Genomic DNA, 21849 nt, shown 5'->3' with positions numbered 1-21849 from the left:
CTTTCATCTTCATCCGCGCTTCACTCTTCTTCCTTATCATCATCCTTCTTCTTTCGAACTTGTACTTGAGGCACTGCATCTTTATCTTTCTCTTCTTCTCCTTCTTCTTTTGTGCTTTCTTCGGGGAAGCGCGAGTGTGATTGATCGCTCAAACACTTTTTGTTTTGAGAATGATGCAAATGCGAGAGGGTTCTGCAAAGTCCCCATACTTTTTGAGCACGACGAACGAAACCACTCAGGACGACTTCTTAAGAACATGTCTTCTCGAAGGAACGCCAGCGAGAGCGATAAAGACGAGACATCGAGCGCGTCTCCCTCTTCTAGTCCTTCTACCGCTGCTGCACTCGAAGGCATGGCGGAAGCCATCGAAAAAGGAGCGCATCTCCCCTCCGTGGATGAAAGAATAAAACACGCTTTAGAATGTCCTTGCGTGAAACCATTGAGAGATACGTCGTGCGGAGAAGAGTTCGACATGGCGTTGACGTGTTTTATGAAAGCAGACGAAGCGACGAGAGCGAGCGATTGTGCGGACAGGTTCGTGGCGTTGCACCAGTGCATGGTTAAGCATAGCGAGGAGTTTAAAGAATTCGCGGAGGAGCTGGTGAAACATAAAAACGTCGAAGGTCCAGCGCAAGTGTAATGTGTTCATACGCAGGAGGAAGTTTCTAGCAAGAGATAGATAGATAGATTGAGAAAAATACGCAGGTATATTTCGATGGAGTATGATAGTGATAGTGATATAGTGCGGTAGTGGTAGTAGTAGTAGTAATAGTTTGCAATTCATTAAATGATATTTGTTGTTGTTGTGTTTCGAACGTCGTTTACAACGAAAGCGTCATCCAATGCGCCGCTTTTGCCGATACCGACGCCTTGGCCGTTTTAAGTTTAGCCGCTAAAAGAGCGTCGGCAATCGTAAACGTACTTCCACACACGTAATCGTTCGCGCCTTCCAACGCTTTTTCGACTCTCGTGACAACCTCGTCGACGTTGGCGTGATGGAACAACTCAATAAGAGCTTCGCACTTGGCGTTGTCCTTCGCGGCGGTTGGTAACAACGCGAGACTGGACGCTTGCGTCATCTTCGCGAGATATCTTGCAATAGCCGTAGCTGACGTCAACACAAAATCACCGTCTGCGATCATAGCCGGACCAACGATGTTTTCTGGGTCTGGAAACAATCCTTTCTCTTCCTCCGTGACGTCCACGGCGATGGATTTTTTCGTCGCCGTGGTGTCCGGAAGCTTTGATAGAATCGATTCCAAAGCCATGGACCCGGCACAATCGCCAGCGTTGACAAAAACGCTCAAAGAATTCGCGGAATCCGCACCATTCACTCCACCAAACAACGGTGCCGGCGCCGGTGAAACCGCTACCAAACGTTTCTTCTTGTCTAACTTGCTCACGAACGGAATGAACTCGATGCCGCACATCCAAGGGCGCAACGCGGGAGGTACCACCAACCCGTCTGGGGTTTGCCAGTTCTCCAACAAGCAACACAATGATCTCTCCGTAGCAGTTAACGTCGAATTCAACAAGTGCACGTATGACTTGGTCTTTTCCGGGCCTTTCTGCGGCGCGCCGTAACGAATTTCCAATCGTCTGGATTGGTAATCTGTACAGTTCGAGCAAGACACCAACTCTCGGTGAGTTCTAGAGGACGGAAACCACGCTTCTAAATCGTACTTTTTCGCCGCGGCGTCGTTTAACTCGCCGGAAACTATGTTCACAACGTTATACGGAATGTTCAAAGATTGGTAAAAAGCCTCTGCGTTTCCAATCAATCTGTCCATTTCTTCCCACGAAGCGTTGCCTTCCGGCGTCACGGCTACGAATTGTTCAACCTTCTCGAACTGATGCACGCGAAAGATACCGAGCGTATCTCTCCCGTGACTCCCAACCTCTTTTCTGAAACACGTGGAATACCCAGACAAACGAATGGGTAAATCCTTCTCGTTCAACCATAACTTTCTTAAATACGAGCAGCACGTTTGTTCGCTAGTAGCGATTAAATACTTATCGTCACCTTCTCCGGTCACTTTGTACAACTGCTCGTCGAAATCGGCTAATTGCGCGCACTCTGCCATTCTGTCTTTTCTCATAAAAAATGGCGTCGCTAGCGGAGAATGCCCTCTCGCCGCCAAAAACGACAACGCGTAGTTAATCATCGCTTGGTTCAACAACACCCCGGCGCCTTTCAAATAATACCCTCTCCCTCCAGCCACGTCTGCGCCTTTCTCCAAATCTGCAATATCCAACATTCCAACCAAATCTACGTGATTCGGTAAATCCTCTTCCATTCTTCTTTCCCCCCACGTCGCATGCACCGTGTTAAATTCCTCGTCGTTATTCACCGGCACCGAGTCGTGGACGATATTCCCAATCTTCAATAACAACTCGTTCGTTTCCTGTTCCAAAGTCTTCTCCAGCTCCACGGTGTCTTTTCTAAGCTGGTCCACTCGCTTCACTTCTGGCATCAACTTTTCCGCCTCTTCCTTCTCCCCTGCTTTCATCTTCAACGCCACCGCTTTGTTCGCTTTGTTAAAATCCGCATTCAGCTTATCGAGATCGAATCGAACCGAGCGCCATTGCGCGTCTTTTTCGATGCACTGGTCGACAATTTCCACGGACTTGTACCGACGTTTTTGCGACTCTTTCACGACATCCTGTTTAGATTCAGTAATATTTCGCGCGCACAGAAGAAGTGAATATTATTAATACTCGTCAGTCCTTGATATCAGAAAGAGAGAGAGCTAATAAAAACGAGACGAATAAAAATCCATGTCGGCGCTTTTTCATCAAAAATCGTCTCCAATCATCATCGCACGACGTAAACGACGACGGAACGACGAAGAACAAAGAAAAACATCGACAAAAACAACGAGCAGCGAAAGAGGTATATTAAAAGTGGTCGCAACAAAACGCACCGGGTCGCCGCCTTTCTCCGGTCTCAGTAAGTTTATATCGAGCATATTTTTGTTTTGAGCGTGGTTTTCTGTGGTGTGTTTTTTTCTTAAAACACTTTCATTTGGGGGAATAAAAAAAGGGTTCGTCGTTCACTCCTTTAAGCAGTCGTCCACCCCTCACACGTTGCACAGTTTTTGCGCGCATACTTAATAATAATGTCGAAACCGTCGAGGTACTCCAATCGCGTGCCTACGACTCGTACTACTACTGCTGCTGCTGGTGCTACTATGAGTACGTATGCGAATAGTATTATGGTGGAGAAACCTTTATCCTACGAAGGACCGTGCCACCGGTGTAACAAACTCGGGCACCAGGCGAAGGATTGTTCGAAACCTCGGATATGCGGGAAGTGCGGGCAGAAAGGACACGTGGAGAGAAACTGTGATAACGATAATAATTATAGCAACAACAACAACAACGCGCATCATCAAAAGAAGAAGCAGCAAAAGTATCGCTCGGTGTGTAAACGATGCGGTCAGAAAGGCGGACACTCTTCGTCGAGATGTCCGAACGTTTCCAGGTGTAAAATATGCACGGAAAACCACGAGACGAGAGAGTGTCCGAGAAATTTAGGCGGGACCGTGAGTAAGAAAAGGAGAGAGATTGAGGAGCAGCAGTCGTTCGTGGAGCAGAAAAGACGAGCGGTGATGATGGAGGAGGTTGGTGGTGGGAGAAGAGGCGACGGCGTCGACGAGGCGATGGGCGGCGACGACGGCGCCGAGAAACGATTACGAAAAGGAGGCGTCCTCGCGAGGAAGAAAGTGAAACTCGTTCGCGTACAGAAGATGAAGCCTCCGTCGTCGGCATTTGAACAGGCGAAGGAAGGCAACAAGTGCGTGCCGCTCGTTGATTACGCTTCGTCCTCGGATGAATGATAGAATTTTTTTAGAGCAAAGCTTCTGCTTTAGGGAATAGTAAATAGCTTCCGAAATTGTGAGAGAAATAGATGCACGACGCAAACACACGTAGACGGTGATGATGATGATACCTAATACATACTACTAACAACAGAGTTTACACTCAATCCCTCTCTTCTCGATTTTATCTGTCGACTATTTTATATTCTACTAGTATTTTGATGCGCGTCAATCGAAACATCGATTTCACGCACGAACGCGATCCTTGTTCTCTCCTCTCTCTCTCTTCTAAATCGCCATCAACTCTCCAAAAGCTCTCATAAACACCACGGACCCGAAAAAGATGGCCGCCGAGCGCAGTAACTCCACGTTCGCTCTTCGCACTTCCGGCGACGCGTGCGTGAACTCTCTGTCGATGATGTCTTTGACCCCCATTTTTGTTTATTCTTTTGAAGCACTTTTGCGCGTAAAAGACGAGAGAATTTGTGTGGAAGTTGTTCCAACATAATTAGTCCACACTGCTATAATATAGACAGTTACACTGACACACACTGACACCACGAAAGAGAAAGCGCGCGAAATAGCTTTTCATGACGACGACGGAGGAGGAGAAGTCTTCTATTTCTTCTTCGTTCACGGAAACGCTCTCCACAGACTTCATCTCTCGGGAAGAAATCGAGTCCATGGCGAGAACGCAAAAAGAAGCCGTCCAAAAGTTGCAAAACGCGAGTAAAAAACTCGACCTGTTTACGCATAAATCGAAAGAGAACATGGCAGACTCGAAGGAAAAACTCGCCGAAGCGGACGAGAGTTTACGAAATATAGCGGAAGATTTGAGGTGCATACACGGGGTGTGTGCGCGCGTGAAGAAAGGGTTGAAGAGTGCGAGTCAAGCGAACCCGAGAGTAGTTTGAGAGAAGAAGGTTGTTAGATACTCAGAGAGAATTTTAGAACTTAGTATTAGTACATGTAGCTTTATTTAGATCTTATACACGACGGCATTTCGGCCTTTGAAAGGTAAAAACGTAACTTTGATATCCTTATCTTTGCGGAGTAAGTAATCGACAAACTCCTTTTGCGTCGTGACCGTCCCGCCGTCTTCGGTGAATCTCTCTGGAAACATGGTCGGGAAGACGCAGCAAGGGACCACGGCGAAGGATTTGTTCAGTTCGAGAGCGGCGTCGACGATGCTTTCGGTGGCTTGGTCAGAATGTAAACCAACCAGGACATCCGCAGACTCCAGCTTATGTCGAGTTCTTTCGTTGACGCCCCAAAATTCTTCTCGCACGTGCTCAAACGTGGAGAGCGCATATTCTTCTTCTTCTTTCGCGTCTCTTAAAATTGGAGGAATTTTTACCGCTCGCTTCGGAAATGTTTCTAATTCTTGATTCTTATCGTATTTTGTCTCGTAATACGACTGATAATCAGGAGTATCAACTTTGCCGTCGCCGAGATTCGTGTACGCCAAAACGCGCTTCTCGTGTTGTTTCAATCTTTCCTCTTCTTCCTCGTTGGCGACGAGCATCCAGTTTTCTAATCGCAACCACTTCTGAACAGATGACGCGTTATTATCATCATAGCTATGTTTATTATCGCTATCGCTATCTCTATCGCTATCGCTGCTGCTGCTGCTACTGCTATTTCTGCTATCGACGCTTTGTAATGCTCTTCGACGAGCGTTCTTAATCTTGGCTTGAATCTTCGTCAACGCGACACACCTCGGTTCCCAGAGAATGACATTCTTCCATTTTTCCACGTTGAGTTCATAGGATAACGTTCCTGAACCTCCAGCGACATCTACGAAAGTTTCAGCTTCCGGAAACGTTTCGCATAAAAACGTCGCGAAGAGACGCTCTGCTTCGGCTTTATTCTTTTTATTCTTCGCGTGGGCCTCTTGTTCTCCTTCCACGTACGCCGTCTGCGCGGCATAGCTTTTTCCTCTCTTCGAAGCGTTCACTCTACTTTGCTGCATCGCTTCGAGCAAATCGTCGTTCGCGTAGTGTCTTTTCGTACATAACGGGTCGTTGCACTCGGCGCCCAGTATAAACGTGCGACAGACCGACGGCGATATCAACGCCGCCGCAGTCCCATTGGGAGGAGTCGAAGATGACGAAGCGCCAGATAAAGACGAAGAGGAAGTGTTCTTACCATCCAAATCCGCCAAAAACTTTCTCGCGTTCACGACCATCGACGCCGGCGCCATATCCAATAACTCCGGCACATCTTCCGTTTCTACGTACACCCCTTTCGTCCTTTCGCCTCTTCTCCCGCTCGCGTCGTGGTCGTATTCTTTTCCTCGAAAACGAACAGTTGCTCCCACCCTGATGCGCTTCGTCACGTTCGGTTCTGTGACTTTCAAGTAATAATATTGCTGCCGCTGCTGCTGATCGTGTTCGGCGACGCAGACGACGTCGAGAAACGTGAGACGTTTCCCCAACGTCGCGCGTCTCGTCACCACGCCTTGATTCGTTACCACGTTCTCCAAACTTCCCTCCCACGATGCATAAAAAAGCGCATTGGTCCTCTTGTTCTTCTTCGTCGTCGTCCTCGTCATCATCATCATCCTCGTCAGTGGTTTTCGCAACGACGACGACGACGACGACGATAACGACTTCGAGAGAAGTAGCATTTTTCAGCCTCTCTCTCTCTCTCTCGCCGTCGTCGTCGTCGTCGTCGTCGTCAACAATCTCCTTTTTTGTAGTGGGGGCAGAATTGTGAGAAATTTAACCATCAGACCAAGTGGCGGCTCTTCTTTTTCTTCATTCCTTTTGCATTCATTCAAACTCATTACACACACACACACACCCTCAGCGCGCAGACGTACGAAGAGAATACCCTCTCGCCGATCGCTCTCTCTCTCTCTCACTGTATATATATATATGGTGCGTCGTCGTCTCACTCCTCTCTTTCTCTTTCTCTTTCTCGAAATTAAGAATTTTCCCCTCTCTCTCTGCTCGTGTTGTTGTGTTGTTTCGAAACGACGACGACGACGACGACGACCGACGACGCGTTTTCATCGCGTCACGGCTGACATCAACTCTTTCTCTCTTTTGCTCCGTTTCCTCTGTTTGCGATATAAACAGGCCAGGAAAGGAATCCATCCTCTTCTTCGCAGAGTTCAGTACGTCGGCACGAACGGACAAACCTATCAGTTGTGGTCGACGGTCAAACACCACCAGGATCGATTTTTCTTGTCGCAAGACCAATACACGCATCCAGCTTGGACTGGGATTCCTCCAAAAAGCGCGGCGACGGGACAGGCGGCGAAGTTCAAGAGACGAGGGTTTGACTTTTTGAGCGGGTTGAAAGGGAGAGCGACTAATCAGCAGCAACAAGGCGCGAAGAAACAACCAACGAAGAAGTAAAGAAAGAAAAAACATCGATCATCGTTATGTCGGGTAGTTTTGTTCGCGAGACGACGGCGTCGATAGCTTGGAACGCTCGAATTTCAAAGAATAGTACGAATAGCAACAACAAGAAAATGTCAACACCATCAACCGTGAGGAGGACGAAAAACGCGTATACATTTCGCGTTACCGCAACCGGTGGTGACGGCGATGAAAAACCAGATCCGAACGAGTGGATGCAAAACGCGAGAAAGGATACCGAACGTCGAGCGATGCAATTTCGCAAGGCGAGAGAGGTTAGTAGTGGAGCAAAAGAAAAACGCGAACCGCGAAGGTATTCTCGTGCCGGTCGCGATCTGGACAAGATTAGAACGGCGATATCCCGAGGTTGGGTCCTCGATGAAGAGACGGGCGAGTACGTAAAGCCAGAATCCTCCATCGGTGACTTTGAAGCCTCTTCCTCCGAGGAAAACGGCGTAGCCACTGATGCGCCTGGCATCTGGGAACCTGATATGGTTTCCTCGAAAGAATGGAAAGACCAGTGGACGATGACGTACGACGAATGGAAGGTGATTCAAGCGGAAGCGAAAAACGCCATCTTTCCGCAAGATTGTTTGAAAGTTTTCGAAAATGGCGGCTTGCGTCGCGTTTCTCCGAACATTGCCGGTAAAATGCTCCAAATTTTGGGAAATAAAGTTCAAAGCGTCAAAATGGATCGCTTTGAACGCGCAGGGATTCGACGAGACCCGCGATTCGCACACTTGGTTGGTTTAACCGTCGCCGCGGCGCGTCAAAATTCCGAAGAGTTCAAGACGTCAGCCGTGTGTCAAGCAATTTGGGGTCTCGCCGTCGTCTCCGGCGAGGCTGCAAATGCGGCCGAAATGGAAGTGTTGTCGAACCGAGCAGCGCGTTCGGTGGTGGAGATGAAACCAAAGGACGTCACGAATGTTGCTTGGGCATTAGCGTCATGTCGACACGCCAACGAAGGTTTGTTTTCCGCCATTAATGAATACGCCGAGCAAGGCGGATTGAAAGGATTTGACTCCTTTAAAATCACAACGTTATGCTGGGCCACGGCTCACTTACAAATGGATGGCGATGGAATCATCAAGGGAGTCGCGAAGTGGGCTTCCAATGCCCCAGGATCAAACGAAGGCGAAGACGGTACGCAACAAACCGTGAACAAATTGAAAGGCGCGCAGCTTTGCACGTTGAGTTGGTCGCTCGTGAACTTGCGTAATGACGTGGGATTGAACTCGGACATTTTGAAAACTGTTTGGAGTCACGTGTGCTCTCAAGAAGGTATCAAAAAGTTCATGGAAGACGATAGCATTCGAGGACGAGACTTGAATCAGCTGTACCAAACAGCTATGGCGATTTCATCGTCCGATACCAATAAAAACGCGACTCTCCCGGATGCTTTAATGGAAAAGTGCTCCAACGCGTGGGCCGAACAACGTCGTCCGCCGGTTATTTCTTGGTTTCAACGGGACGTTGCGGCTATTCTCTCGTACATGGGTGAAAAGTACGAGGAAGAAGCTATCGTTGCGGGCTATCGCGTGGATGTTTTGCTCGAATCCATCGGCGTCGTTCTCGAAGTCGACGGACCTTCGCACTTTGCGCGCAATGTGAAAGATCACGCGCTCGGTCAAACGAATTTGAAGCGCAACTTATTAAAAGCGGCTGGATATAAAATCTTTCCCATCGCTGTGACAGAGTGGGATTTGTTATTTAATGTTGAAGATAAATCTGATTACGTTCGAGCTGGGTTAGATGCGCTCGCAAATGGAGAAGACATTCCAGACATTGTGCCGAGCGAAGATTTCTCCTCGGCGCAAAGGGACAGTAAAAACGAAGGCGATAGGGGTGGATCTGCTTGGAACAGACGTCAAATGAGCACAATGTAGATATTATTAATAATCGTTGCTGTTGTACCTAGGTGATTACACCTTGCATATTATTTTCATTTATTATTAATATTAATTCCTCCCTCCGCTCTTTACACTCTCCGGCGAATCTGGAGCAGCGCTCGGCTGACTCTTCGATAAAGATTTCAAGGACGGAAGTGGAAGCAATCTAAACGAAGACCCGACTTCACGTAACCGTAACTTATTCCATTCGACCCATTTTCTTTGCTTTAAATCCGGCTCGATGTTCTCAAACGTTGCCGTCACGGCTTCTAAATCTGGATAACTCACTCTCAAACAGGTCAACAGTCTCTCCGGTAACTCTTTTTCGTTTTCGCCTTGGACAACCACCCCGATATCTAAAATCAAATACTTAAAGAACGCGTGACACGTCCTCAACGAATTCGTTGCCAACGGTTTGAACGCGTGTCCATCAATATCAATTTCAAAGCACCCTCCTCTTTTAGTAAAATTCCCAGTTCTATCCGTCATGAAAGGTTTCCCGTTCCCTTTTGAAAGCGCCATGCGTACCGGCCACGGCAACTCGTGCTGCCCTCCTTTCACCATGACCACCACTTTCGTTTTCTGTCTCGTCACGCACTGATGCGGTGGTCCATCGAACCCATCCTTTCCATCTGTACCTTCGATGTATCTCAACAATAAGCTCAACTCTGGCGGTAAATCCTTCCAATCTTTCGTATTCTCAAATGCCTCTCTCGCCCAATCCGATATCTTGCACACCATCGCCACTTGATGACCTTGCCCATCCGGAGGTATTTTCGCCAATTTACTAAACACACCACCTTCGGGAGGATAATCTGGAATCATCACGTTCACAATCAATACCGAAGGCACCCTCTCTCTAATCAATTCTCCAACCTTTTTACCTAATATCTTCTCGTGTACGTCCATCACTTTCTTCTCCGAGCGAAACACCAACAGTTGTTGCACCTCGTACGCCGAAGATTGACTGGTAAACTTCTTTCGGTCTCTTTTATAATGTTTCCCTCGAAGTAAAAACGTGTGCGAATTCCCAAGATTTCCAGACCACGTCGATGGCTTTCCTACTAACGGTTCGTTCACTGGCGTGTCGTATCGCGGTATCGAAGCGCCTTTCATGGAAGTATCGCCTTGCAAGTTGCCTAAAATCGGATGCAAGTGGTGCGCGTACGGTTGAAAGGATTCGTTTCTATCCTTCACCGCGTAATCTGGTGCCGATATGCCATCGTCCGCGTCGTGGAACGCGTCGGTGCCGCTGGCATCTAACGACCTTCGTGTTTGCTCTTGTTTTTTACCGAAGGATGTTTTCTTCTTCACGAGAGATAAAGATCCTCCCCGTTTCTTGTTATCGGAGGAAGAATTTACGTTTCCCCTGGCGGCTTTATCGTCGTCGGTTTTGTTGTCTTTACTTCCACCACCGAAGCAGCCGCACCCCATTTTTGATGTTGATAGTATTTCTCTTTTCGCGTGCGTGGATCAGTTCGCGCGCGAGAGAAGACGATGATGCAGAGACACTATTGATCCGCGACTACGAAGCAGCGCGTATCAATAAAATATTCTCTGACGATGATTTGAGAGGGAGGTTATTAGAAATAAGAGCAAATTTTTTTTTTCAAAAGCTACTTTTTTGCATTTCTGCAAGCGCAAAATAAAATGTGTGTTCTTCTTTCTTTCTTTCTTCCTTACTTCCTCGAGAGAGTACAGTCGGTCACATGATGCTCTCTTCGCGCGCGAGTTCGTAACCGGGCGGGACACTCGGAGCGACTTCTTCCATGGAAGTCGAGGTGAGATAAACAACAGCTGGACCCTGGCGAATGAAACCGTGATCTTCCGCGGCTTCTAACTCGCCCGGCTTCAACACCGGGCCACTGGCTTGGCCGTTCAATTGAGCTTTCCAAAGCGTTCCGAGTGATTCGAGTTCGTCCCGGCGGATTTTCTCTCTCTTGTTCACGCGCTCGCAAAGTAAACGCAAAGTTTCCAAACCGACTCTCGCGCGTTTGAGCAAGGTGATTTCCTCAGCCGTCGGCGGTCGTCGCTTGACGCTAGATTTGACGTAAGACGATCCCTTCGTAGCAATTCCCTTAATCTTACTCGGCTTGATCTTTCGGCCGGCGTCCCGTTTAGCTTGCGTCGAATGATTCTTGCAATAGTGTCCAACCGGCGTGCCTTCGGTTTGCGGACCGTACTCGATGTAATAATTTGCGCGTCTCGCGCAGAGCGGGTGAAAGTACATGCGACAGCCTTCCTTCGAGCACTGGACTTTTGCACCTTCTTTACTACTACACACCGAGCACGTCGCTTGGAGCAATCGCGAAGGGACAGACTCTTCGCCGCGAATAGCTTCCGGCTCGTTGGAGAACAAATCGCACGATATACCCGGCATCCACTTTGCGCAGACAACGTGCGCCCATTTCAGCTTGTGCGGACGCATGTTAGCCGGAGAATCGGTCTTCGGCGTTTGATTCACAAGCGCTTTCGCATCGTCTTTAAGAGCGGACAGCTTTTGGGAAGCGGGCGAAACCATTTCTTCCTTGGTTCTATTCATCGGCGTGTCTTGTTGTGTCTCCATTTCAGGCTGCTCGGCATCTGTCATAGCGACGTCTTTTACATCGACATTTTCCATCTTAACCTCCACCTTTCCACCAGGCGTGCTTGAAGTAGTTCCCGGGCGAGGGGAAGAATTCGGGATTGACGCACATTTCTTCATCTCTGAAAGTGGACTCGAAAGTTTCGCCGGAACCATGGCGCGCATAGCTCCACGCATAACAGGGCAAAGTTCGCACTTCACTCTCGGATCGTACATTAAACCATCGCCAGCCTCGCGCATGTATCTTGGAGGTCTAGTTCTTGGCGCGTTCATTTCTCTCTCGCGGTCTTCGACAATTTGACACGGCCAGCATAACCAATCGCCGTCTGGAATTTCACCAACTCCGTAGCAGTCTTGATGTACGGCGACTTCACAACGTTCGCAAAACATAATCTCATTTGGTGGCTCGGATTCACCGCCGGTGCACACGCAACACAGCGCATCCTCCATAGCCACTATCGTACACAAAGGATCGACGAGCGCGCCCGAGGCGTTGAGGCTTTCCAAGGAGCCATCACCCCCATCCGCCAAGGCGGGGAGTTGTCCGCCGGCGCGAAGTTTCTCAACTCGCCAGCGTCCACCTCGATACCGATTCTCATACGCCTCGACGTCTCTCACCGTCCTTTCCATCTTTTCGAAGCGCTTCTGCACGTTCGGTTGATCAGCCTCTATGCGTTCCAAGAGCTCGTTCGCCATCGTTCGGGTAACGTTGACAACTCTCGCTAAAGCCGCTTGCGCGCGGAGAAGTTCAGCCGTGACTTCATCTGCTGGAGCAAACTTCTCGAATAAGTGCTTGTGTTTGTTCAGTCTTTCGAGCTCTTCCTTCGGGGTGAGTATCTTGCTCTCCGACCTCGGACTTTTCATCCCGAGGTTGTTCTCCATCTCCTTCTGAAGCGATTCTATATTTTCCTTCCTACGCAAGCATTTCAACGGAGCGTTTGGCGTGCCGCACGACGTTCCTTTCTTCATCTTGATGCATATCATGCATTTTTCGGCTAAGCTAGTACCACCGCCGCCGCCGGCAGCTTTGTTCGCAGCGGCAGCTTTCATTTTCGAAACGGCGATTTGCGCATCCTGACGTTCGTCCATCAGAAATTCATTGATATCTGATGGAAGTTCCGGTGCTGGGAATTCTAAAGCTTTCTCCATGTGCTCGTTAACGGCATCTGTCGGACCATGTTTTGGAGACATCGGAGATACCATATCGTCTCGGTAAGATGAATTCTCATTCGCAGATTTGTCGTTCTTGTGCGCCGCCGCTGGCGTCGCAATCTCTGATTTGGACGGAGTTGACGAAGGTTTCATTACCTTTGCCGGCGAAGCGCTCGCGCTCTTGTTGCCGCCTTTCTTGTTGTTCTCTTTTTCGCTCTCTTTTTCTTGGTCGTCGTCGTTGTCGTCGTTGTCGTCCTCCCCTTTCTTGTTGCTCTTCTCTTCTCGATCGTCGTCTTTCCCAGACGGATTCGTTCCACCTTCGTCCTGTTGCTGCCGTTGTTCCACGACTTTTGCCGCCTTATCGAGGACTGCCGCGTGCTTTTCGCAGTACACTCGATAATCAACAACCTCTTCCTTCTTTTTATCCGTTCTAACTTCCATTCGCATGCCTGTCTGCACCGCACACATTGGATGCACGGGAACCGTGCAGTTCCCGTACGCGCACTGAATGCAAGCGCCTTGGTTTCGCGTCTTGCAAACCACGCAGTTCATCGATAAACGTTCTTTAACTAACTTATTCATATTCTCAACCGGTTCCATAGCTTTCGTATTTGAAATAAAGAGTTCTGGAATCCATTGCGCGCAGAACAAGTGCGCCCAACGATTATCTCGCGTAGGTTTCAACGCGCCATCCGGGCACGTACACAAACAGCATTGCTTCTTCACCGTCTTGGAACTTCTCGTCGAGCATGCGCGACACATCCAATCGCCTTCCGGTACTTTCTGTAAACCATAACACGCTAAGTGCACGGCAACATCGCATCCTTCGCAAAAAATGATTGGATCTTCTTCGTACGACTCGCCGTCGAAACACACCCCGCAATACTCTTTGATCTCCTTCAAATCTGCAATCGGAGAGATTCGCGTGACGATAAACTTCGCGTCATCGTTCACTGTCTTCGCTCCGGCAACGTACCCTTTCTGTTTCGTTCCGTGTTCTTTCGATTTTTGTTTCTTTTTCTGCTTGGACTGGATGGATTCTATGCGCGCGTTTTCTCGCGCCCGCCGTCTATTTTCCTCCTCCATTTCCTTCATTTTCCTATCCATCTCTTCCCATTCTTCGTGGTAACTCCTCTCCTTCACCGGCAGCGTCAAGAAATCCGGATCTTCTTCCAATTTCGGTTGACTCGTGCTCGGAATCAACTTTTTCGCGTCTTCAGTCGTCACCTCTCGAAAGTGTTCTTCGCACCACGCGATGAACGGTCCTTGTTCGGGATCGGCCAACGAGGCTCCGACGGGTTTCACCCACGGTTGCATCTCGTCTTGCAAATAGTCCTGCTTGTTTTTTACTTTCGGTTCTTCGTTTTCGGACGTTATTTGTTGCTTCTCTTGCGCGTCGCCTATGGCAGACGTTAACGACGACGGCGCTTTGAAGAAGGTTCTCTTTGTTTCTTCATCATCATCATCGTTCAACGACGCCACCAAAATCGTCGAGAAATTCGTCGTTTTTCCCCGGAGTGACTCGTCCAACAGTCGCAAAGATTCTCTCAGAGAATGAGAAGACTTCCTTTTCTCGTCGTCATCGTTCTTCTTCACGCCATTTCCACCTCCACCACCACCACCACCACCTTGTGCCATGCTGCTGCTGCTGATGATGAAACGATGATCGTCTCTCTGACTCGCTCTGACTCTCTTACTGTGAGGAATAAAACGACAAGTTTTTTTTTCCTTCTTTTCCTCATCAGACAGAAGAGAGAGTTTCTCTCAAGTCAAAATCACCTTCTTCTTTTGCTTTGTCTGACCAAAAAACGCAAGGCAAAAACAACGCACACTCCTCTCTCTCGCCTTTTCCTCTCTTTTCGAAAAAATAAAAAAAAGAGAGAGAAAACGAGCGGAAGATCTGATGTGAGAAACCCCTCACAGAATCTTCTTCTTCTTCTTTTTTCTTTCCTCCGCGAGTGAGTGTTTGTGCTCTCTTTCTCTGACTCTCTTTGCGAACAACAACAACAACACGTGCGAGAGGACGTGGCCGCGCGCGGGAGAAGCGTTACATAAAAACGATCGTCTCGTTTCCTTTTAAAAAGTATTTAGCATTGATTCGAAAGAAAACGAGAGAAGAGAGAGAAACAAAATCATCATCAGATCGAGGACGAGTTTTTCCACGTTCCACAACAAAAGAGAGAAGAAAGAATAGATGTTTGATTTTTTCAAATCTGAAACCAACAACAACAACGAGAACAACAAGAAACGAGGACGAGAAAACGAGAACGAGAACGAGAACACTTTTGAGAACAAGAAGACGAAGATGGAGATAAAAACAGAAGACTTTGGCAGTGGTGGTGCCGCGTTGTTAGGAGCGACGAATGGAATGAATGGAGCGATGGTAATAAATCCAGGAGAAAAATCAAACACGTTGGGCGGGCAAACCGTCGGACACTACGCGAACAGAGACATGCACCTGAGAAAGCAAGAGGAGGACGGGGAGTTGCAATGGAAGGTGATTAAAAACGATGGGAACGAGCAACACTCGATATGGTTGATTGCTTTGAAGAATATATTTAGCAAACAGCTTCCGAACATGCCGAAGGAGTACATCGTTCGATTGGTGTTCGATCCGAGACATCACTCGATGTTGTGTTTGAAGAACGACGTGGTTATTGGAGGGATTACGTATAGGCCTTTCTGGAGGCAAAACATGTGCGAGATTGCGTTTTGCGCTATTTCTGCGAACGAGCAAGTGAAAGGGTACGGGACGAGGTTGATGAATCATTTGAAGGAGTACGTGAAAGAAGAGGAGGACATGACGCATTTAATCACGTTTGCGGATAACAACGCGGTTGGTTATTTTTCCAAGCAAGGTTTTACGAAAGATATTGTCATGGAAAGAGAGAAATGGGTCGGGTACATCAAAGAATACGACGGAGGGACGATTATGGAGTGCGCCTTAGAAGCGCAAATTTCCTACGTCGATTTTCCAAAGAATATTAGAGCGCAGAGAGAATGCGTGGAGGCTAAAGTTAGAGAGATGACCACCGCACACGTCGTGTACCCGGGATTAACGAGATTTAAAGACGGTGGGGAGTTTGGTAAGCACCGAATTACAGATCCGTTGTCGACCATCAAAGGTTTGAAAGAGGCAAAATGGAAAGCGCCGGATCCTCCGAGGTACCGCTTGGTCCACCCGGGGTGCGGGGACGGGTATCCAACCATAGAAAATTTGCACAAGTTCATGCGTTCAATTGTAGCTATCGTTAAAACGCATCCGGACTCTTGGCCGTTTATGAGCGCGGTGAACAAAGAAGAGGTCCCGGATTATTACGAAGTCGTGAAAGATCCGACGGATATAGAAAGCGTCTCCGAACGCTTGGAGAGCGAGAATTATTACGTGACGTTAGAGATGTTCGCGGCGGATTTCAAGAGGATGTTTGAAAATTGCCGCTTATATAATGCCGTGGATACGATTTACTACAAGTGCGCGAATCGACTGGAGTTGTTCTTCGACGCAAAAATAGCGGCGGGGATTACGTTCAAAGTGCGAGAAGCGGGTTCTTACTTGAATCGATGAAAATTGTTTTCTAAGCGCGCAGAGAGAACACAGCAAATATATAATACGATATAATGTACTAGTAAAGAATGAAATGATGATGTACACTCGCTATGCTTTTATCTCGTTTTTGTCATCGTCGCACATTTCGGCGAGATAAATTATAGAGATACTACGCGGTGAACTGTTCGCCGTCGTCAACGATCAAAAATTCGATATCTCGATACGTTTCCTTCCTCCACCCCCTCGCGTCGATATCGTGCATATCAAAATCCTCGTCGATTTCCCACTCTACGCCAAAATCTACAATCTTACACGCTAATTCTATCACAAATATTCCGCAATCGTGTCCGTTTTTCTGTTGCGGCGTATCTTCCAACGAAAACAACTCCACCTCAAAGTTGTTGTTTTCCTTGCCGGCGTCCCCGTCGCCGGCGGTGGACAAAAAATGCGACCCTCTCCCTTCGTTGATCAAAAGCCCTTTCGCGATCTGTTTCGCCATCTTCTCCGCGTGTGGAATGTTCTTATGGCTCATCGAGTCGATGTGCGACCATCTCGCCGGAATATCCGCCGTCACCGCCGGCGTGTGCACCAACAAGGACCAGTGACACCCACCAACGTGTAAACTCAAATCGGTCTCGTCGTTGACTGGTAAACAAAACAATTTCGACCCATCCAGCTCTAAATCCTTCAACAGTTGCGCCGCGTCCAAAATATCTCCGTGTTGCAAGAAATGCGCGACGTTTGGATCGATCAGTTCTCCTTTTAAATGTCGAAACTGTTCGTCTCTCGCTCGTTCCCGGTGTCTCTCGAAACAGAAATTCATGACGATATCGTTTATCCACCCGTCGTGTTCGCAGACGCGCCACAGGTCCGATCGTCGCACGCGAACGAGGTCTTTGTAATCTAACAAGACCGTGTCGTCGTCCATGCGGTTGTTCGAGTGGCACAGCCACGATTGGAGAGTGGTCGAGTTTGCCATTAGAAGAAGTCTGTGATGAGATGTGTGTGACTTTTTGTGTTGTTTGTTGAATTAAAAAATATCTGTTTTTTCTTCCTCAGTCAGTTTGAGGAGAAGAACTCTCGCGTTGTTGTTTTAACGACTTTACACACGAACGACTTTCACACTTTGAGGACGACGACGTAAAGGATGGAAAAGAACAGAGCAGTTTCTTTGCTTGCGTAAAAAGAACTCTCGAGTTGTTTGAACGACCACCACACGAACGAACGACTTTCACAACACTTTGACGACGACGTAAGAAACGATGGATTTCTTTGGTCCGGTAAAATGAATGGCATCAGCAATAAAAAGATTTTCAGTTGGACGGTCGATCGACTCCCGCGAGACGCGGGACAGAAGAAAGCGTCTGGCGTCCCGTTCGGCGTGTTCGTGTCTCCGTTTGGAGAGATGAAGAAGAGAAGGACGACAGAAACGACAACAACAGAAACAACAGAAACATTAGGGAAGAAGAAGAGAGAAGCGGCGGGGAAAATAGCCAGATGTGAGAGCTGTTTCGGGTACGTCAACGCGTTTTGCATGTTCGACGAGGACGGGTTTAATTGCGCCTTGTGTGGGCACGAAACAAAGTGGAAGAACGAGAGAGAACGGGAACGGTATAAGAGAGTGAGTCGATACATCAACGGAAGAAACGAGGACGACCCGAGAGCGAAGAAGTACCTCGAACGGTTGCCAGAGTTGAGAGAGGAGCACAACGAATTTATCGTGGCGGCGGAAAGGGTCAAGGCAAGAACGAGCACGAGTGGACCAACGAGGGTGATTTTGATCGACACGACGGAAGGTGGAAGCGCTTTGGAGATTGCAAAGTCGTCCGCGATGGCGGCTTTGGAAGCGGTGAGCGCAGAAAATGGCGGACAGACGGACGCGACGTTTGCGATTATGACGTTCGACGGAGGTTTGACGGCGTACGATGTCGTTGGACGAAACAAAGTAAGAGTGGACGATATCGATGAGTTGAGGAGAGATGAGGTGTTGATGAGTTTCGAGAAAGTGATGCAAATGCGGAGAGTTTTCGCCAGGGTGGATAAGTATAAAGAGGACATGTTAGCGGCGATTGACTCGATTAGTAGTAGTAATAGCGGTGGTGAAAGTAATACTGCCTTGAATGGGTTGGGAGTGAAGATGGCCAAGTTATCGACCAGCGCAAACGGAGAGGTAGAAGAAGATCCTGAAAACGGATCAGCAACGAAAACAAACACTCGCGGAGAAACACTGACGGTGAGTAAAAGGTACCAAAAGAAGCGGGCGTTTGGTCCGGCGCTTTCGCTCGTCTTGGATTTGCTCGGAGCCATGGAGGATGAGATTACCGAAGATGCGTTCAAGATGATGGAGAGTGAAGATATAAATATCAGAAACGGTGTAGATGTACTTAATTTGAACGGTATGAACGACGATGGAGATGCTGTCGCGATAGGAAATGGCGACGACGATTTTAACGAATTTGAGGAGAACGAGAAAAAGAGAGAGGAGGAACCGTTTGAATTCGACGGAGCGCGCGTGCTGTGCTTTTTATCTGGAATGCCAAACGCAGGTACTGGAAGCATCTATAGCGACAACGACGAGATAAACACTCTACTGAACGATTATTTGAGTGAAATGAGCGCAGATTTGCGCGCGAAAGCGACGGATGCGCTCTTCATGAAAGAGAAGAAGGAGAGCGCGTCGAAGAGAAGGAACGATGATGATACCAACGCTTTCTTCTTCTACGAACACTGCGGTAGACGCGCGAGCGTAAATAACGTTTGCATCGATACAATTCTGTGCTCAAAGCCGTCCGTTTTTTGTGGTTTACACGCGATATCTCCAATCTCGAGCATCTCTGGCGGCATAGTTTTACGAAACGACGAGGAGAGCGATGCTGGCGACATCAGCAGCTTCTTACCGAGCGAAATTTTCAAACTATTACAGAACGTCGACGGGCGCACGGCGAGAGACTGTGCCATTCGACTCCGCACTTCGTCCGAGTATATTGTCGCGAATGCCTACGGCGACTCGTTCAGAGAAGATAAGAAGTACAAGGGATTATACCACGTCGCTAGGATGGAAAAAGCAGACGCGTTTGCGTTTGATTTTGATTTTTCATCAAAAATTGGTTTCGGCGACGAAGACGATTTATCCGTGGCAGAGAACAGTCCGCCTATTTTACAAATGGCGTTTGAATACACAGTAACGGAGTACGACGACGCTTCAACGTCGTATTACTGGCGAAGGCGCATACGCAGAGTGTGCACCTGTGCCAAGAAAGTCGCGCGAACGCCGAGAGAAGTTCGCGACTTTGCGAAAGACGACGCCGTCTTTTCTTTGCTCTGCCGAAAGGTCTTCCACATCATGAAACTCGACGGATTATTCGAATCGCGTTTGTTAGTCATCGATTGGCTCACGGCATTGATTTCAAAATTGGCCAAAATCAGCGGCGATACGTACGTCGACGCTAAATTTGAAAAGAAGCACAACAAAGAAGTCTTTTGTCGCTGCGCGAACGCCTTTTCGCCGACGCGACTGGTTTATACTTTATTAATCTCTAAGAACTCGCCGTTGGTGTTAATGGCGTACGACGGGATGAATAATGAAAACCAGCCAGATCTTAGGAGTTTGAACTTGTTCTTGTGCAAAGATAGGTTAGTTGGAGCCGATTTAATTGACTTTCTTCTCAACGGGTGTGTTTGTGGTGGTAGTAAAAGTTCCACCGATAGAAACGTCGAAGAGGCTCAGGACGAGAAAAAGATGTACTACGGATACGAAGGATTTCTTTCCTTCGTCGAGAGGATTAGCAGCGAAGAGTTTTTGAGTTTGTAGTAGTTTAATAACAGTTTAAAGAAGAAGTAGTATTATCAAGCGCTTTTGGTGGGGGGGAAACGATTTTTGGAGCTTTCAATTTTGAATTTCTCTTATATATTGAATTGTATGGTTGGTTGAGATAAGAATCTCAATGTTTTGTTTGTTTGGTCTTCTTTCGGTGTCTCTTGAGGAGACAGCGAGAGAACGTTTAACAAGAGGTGAACGCTTACGCGGAGGTAAACTCTGTGATGATAAAGAGAGAATTGGAAAGGTGAGTAAATTTCGACCCGTTGAAGGAATTTTAAAAAAAACGCACTGGTGACAGCCTTGGTCCCTTCGGAGACGGCGTGCTTGGCCAATTCACCCGGCAAGATCAATCGAACGGACGTTTGGATTTCTCTGGACGTCACGGTCGGCTTCTTGTTGTATCGGGCCAACTTGGCGGCTTCAGTCGCGATCTTTTCGAAGATGTCGTTGATGAAGGAGTTCATGATGCTCATCGCCTTGGAGGAGATGCCGGTGTCCGGGTGCACTTGCTTCAAGACCTTGTAGATGTAGATCTTGTAGGTTTCGACCTTCTTCTTGGAGGACTTCTTGGCGCCGCCTTTGACGGTCTTCTTTGCTGGTTTCTTGCCGGCCATTTTTGTTATATGTATGTATGTGAGTGTGTTTAATAATGGCGTCGTATTGGAGGGAAATGGTCGAGAAACGAGTGGTTCGAATTTTGAATTGTTTTGGGTTGCAGTTGGATTTTCTAAAATTCGGACAATTAAATTTTTATTTGTGAAAAAAAGCAGAATCTAATGGATCACAGCTTCTCGTGTACGCAATCAATTGGCGCGAAAAGTGTCGCATATGATCATAATTGTTGTTATTCGCGAAGTAAAAGCTGTTGATACCTTTTAATGCGGTATTGATTACTAACGACGAAGAATACTGGATTTAACCCCAAATGGGGGTTCGAAAGATGAATTTAGAGTGGACACTTTTTCAGTTCCCCCTAAAAAACACAAAAACTCCAGCGAGTTCCTCATTAAAACAAACAAACACATAACACAATGTCTGGACGTGGTAAAGGTAAATCCTCCAAAAAAGCTGTCTCGCGATCCGCGAAGGCTGGCCTCCAATTCCCGGTTGGCCGTATCGCTAGGTACGTTATATGTATCGTTTACATTTTACATTCGATGAGAGCGCGATATGGATGATGCATTTTGGAAAAGATGTGGAATGCGACCGTTCCTCGAATAATAGATTTTGAAATTACAAACGCTGACCTTTATTAAACTCTCTTTCTATCCATAAACAGATACCTCAAGGTTGGCAAATTCGCCACCCGTGTTGGTGCTGGTGCCCCGGTCTACTTGGCCGCGGTCTTGGAATACTTAGCGGCTGAAGTTCTCGAACTCGCCGGTAACGCCTCCAGAGACAACAAGAAGTCCAGAATCGTACCGAGACACATCCAATTGGCCATCAGAAACGATGAAGAATTGTCCAAGTTGTTGGGTACGGTCACGATCGCGTCTGGCGGTGTCTTGCCGAACATCCACTCGGTCTTGTTGCCGAAGAAGTCCAAGAAGTAAACTGCCTAACCGCGATTTACTTTGTTAAACTTTTCAAAAAACAAAACAAAAAACATTGAGATTCTTATCTCAACCACATTCAAACGAAAACACATAAGAGAAACTTCACACATTC

The 21849-nt window shown here is 47.8% G+C and overlaps 14 protein-coding genes across 14 annotated transcripts; 8 read left to right on the top strand and 6 right to left on the bottom strand.

The window, feature by feature from the left end:
• Positions 1-256: 256 nt before the first annotated feature.
• Positions 257-640, top strand: Bathy01g04980 (predicted protein; the record flags this gene model as incomplete). Its single annotated transcript, XM_007515653.1, has 1 exon — positions 257-640. One exon carries the CDS (start codon positions 257-259, stop codon positions 638-640), a length of 384 nt encoding a protein of 127 aa, XP_007515715.1.
• Positions 641-821: 181 nt separating this feature from the next.
• Positions 822-2969, bottom strand: Bathy01g04970 (seryl-tRNA synthetase; the record flags this gene model as incomplete). Its single annotated transcript, XM_007515723.1, has 2 exons — positions 822-2663; positions 2925-2969. 2 exons carry the CDS (start codon positions 2967-2969, stop codon positions 822-824), a joined length of 1887 nt encoding a protein of 628 aa, XP_007515785.1.
• A 150-nt stretch (positions 2970-3119) lies between these two features.
• Positions 3120-3839, top strand: Bathy01g04960 (unknown protein; the record flags this gene model as incomplete). Its single annotated transcript, XM_007515110.1, has 1 exon — positions 3120-3839. The coding sequence occupies one exon, from the start codon at positions 3120-3122 to the stop codon at positions 3837-3839; it is 720 nt and encodes a 239-aa protein (XP_007515172.1).
• Positions 3840-4411: 572 nt separating this feature from the next.
• Bathy01g04950 (unknown protein) lies at positions 4412-4735 on the top strand (the record flags this gene model as incomplete). Its single annotated transcript, XM_007515265.1, has 1 exon — positions 4412-4735. One exon carries the CDS (start codon positions 4412-4414, stop codon positions 4733-4735), a length of 324 nt encoding a protein of 107 aa, XP_007515327.1.
• Positions 4736-4800: 65 nt separating this feature from the next.
• Bathy01g04940 (predicted protein) lies at positions 4801-6375 on the bottom strand (the record flags this gene model as incomplete). Its single annotated transcript, XM_007515154.1, has 1 exon — positions 4801-6375. One exon carries the CDS (start codon positions 6373-6375, stop codon positions 4801-4803), a length of 1575 nt encoding a protein of 524 aa, XP_007515216.1.
• A 325-nt stretch (positions 6376-6700) lies between these two features.
• Positions 6701-7186, top strand: Bathy01g04930 (ribosomal protein L31; the record flags this gene model as incomplete). Its single annotated transcript, XM_007515663.1, has 2 exons — positions 6701-6703; positions 6905-7186. The coding sequence occupies 2 exons, from the start codon at positions 6701-6703 to the stop codon at positions 7184-7186; spliced, it is 285 nt and encodes a 94-aa protein (XP_007515725.1).
• Positions 7187-7302: 116 nt separating this feature from the next.
• Bathy01g04920 (predicted protein) lies at positions 7303-9075 on the top strand (the record flags this gene model as incomplete). The annotated part of the gene is made up of 1 exon (XM_007515291.1): positions 7303-9075. The coding sequence occupies one exon, from the start codon at positions 7303-7305 to the stop codon at positions 9073-9075; it is 1773 nt and encodes a 590-aa protein (XP_007515353.1).
• A 72-nt stretch (positions 9076-9147) lies between these two features.
• Bathy01g04910 (predicted protein) lies at positions 9148-10512 on the bottom strand (the record flags this gene model as incomplete). Its single annotated transcript, XM_007515214.1, has 1 exon — positions 9148-10512. The coding sequence occupies one exon, from the start codon at positions 10510-10512 to the stop codon at positions 9148-9150; it is 1365 nt and encodes a 454-aa protein (XP_007515276.1).
• Positions 10513-10783: 271 nt separating this feature from the next.
• Positions 10784-14452, bottom strand: Bathy01g04900 (unnamed protein product; the record flags this gene model as incomplete). Its single annotated transcript, XM_007515137.1, has 1 exon — positions 10784-14452. The coding sequence occupies one exon, from the start codon at positions 14450-14452 to the stop codon at positions 10784-10786; it is 3669 nt and encodes a 1222-aa protein (XP_007515199.1).
• A 556-nt stretch (positions 14453-15008) lies between these two features.
• On the top strand, positions 15009-16379 carry Bathy01g04890 (histone acetyltransferase GCN5; the record flags this gene model as incomplete). The annotated part of the gene is made up of 1 exon (XM_007515181.1): positions 15009-16379. The coding sequence occupies one exon, from the start codon at positions 15009-15011 to the stop codon at positions 16377-16379; it is 1371 nt and encodes a 456-aa protein (XP_007515243.1).
• Positions 16380-16530: 151 nt separating this feature from the next.
• On the bottom strand, positions 16531-17340 carry Bathy01g04880 (predicted protein; the record flags this gene model as incomplete). Its single annotated transcript, XM_007515340.1, has 1 exon — positions 16531-17340. The coding sequence occupies one exon, from the start codon at positions 17338-17340 to the stop codon at positions 16531-16533; it is 810 nt and encodes a 269-aa protein (XP_007515402.1).
• A 306-nt stretch (positions 17341-17646) lies between these two features.
• Positions 17647-20172, top strand: Bathy01g04870 (predicted protein; the record flags this gene model as incomplete). The annotated part of the gene is made up of 1 exon (XM_007515169.1): positions 17647-20172. The coding sequence occupies one exon, from the start codon at positions 17647-17649 to the stop codon at positions 20170-20172; it is 2526 nt and encodes an 841-aa protein (XP_007515231.1).
• A 92-nt stretch (positions 20173-20264) lies between these two features.
• Positions 20265-20795, bottom strand: Bathy01g04860 (histone H2B; the record flags this gene model as incomplete). The annotated part of the gene is made up of 1 exon (XM_007515617.1): positions 20265-20795. The coding sequence occupies one exon, from the start codon at positions 20793-20795 to the stop codon at positions 20265-20267; it is 531 nt and encodes a 176-aa protein (XP_007515679.1).
• Positions 20796-21212: 417 nt separating this feature from the next.
• Bathy01g04850 (histone H2A) lies at positions 21213-21734 on the top strand (the record flags this gene model as incomplete). The annotated part of the gene is made up of 2 exons (XM_007515587.1): positions 21213-21304; positions 21461-21734. 2 exons carry the CDS (start codon positions 21213-21215, stop codon positions 21732-21734), a joined length of 366 nt encoding a protein of 121 aa, XP_007515649.1.
• Positions 21735-21849: the final 115 nt, after the last annotated feature.

The sequence above is a fragment of the Bathycoccus prasinos genome (assembly GCF_002220235.1).
Source record: "Bathycoccus prasinos genomic : Chromosome_1".
In the NCBI taxonomy this organism is placed as follows: domain Eukaryota; kingdom Viridiplantae; phylum Chlorophyta; class Mamiellophyceae; order Mamiellales; family Bathycoccaceae; genus Bathycoccus; species Bathycoccus prasinos.
Note: the sequence above shows the minus strand (reverse complement) of the source record. Positions and strands in the feature narration are given on the sequence as shown.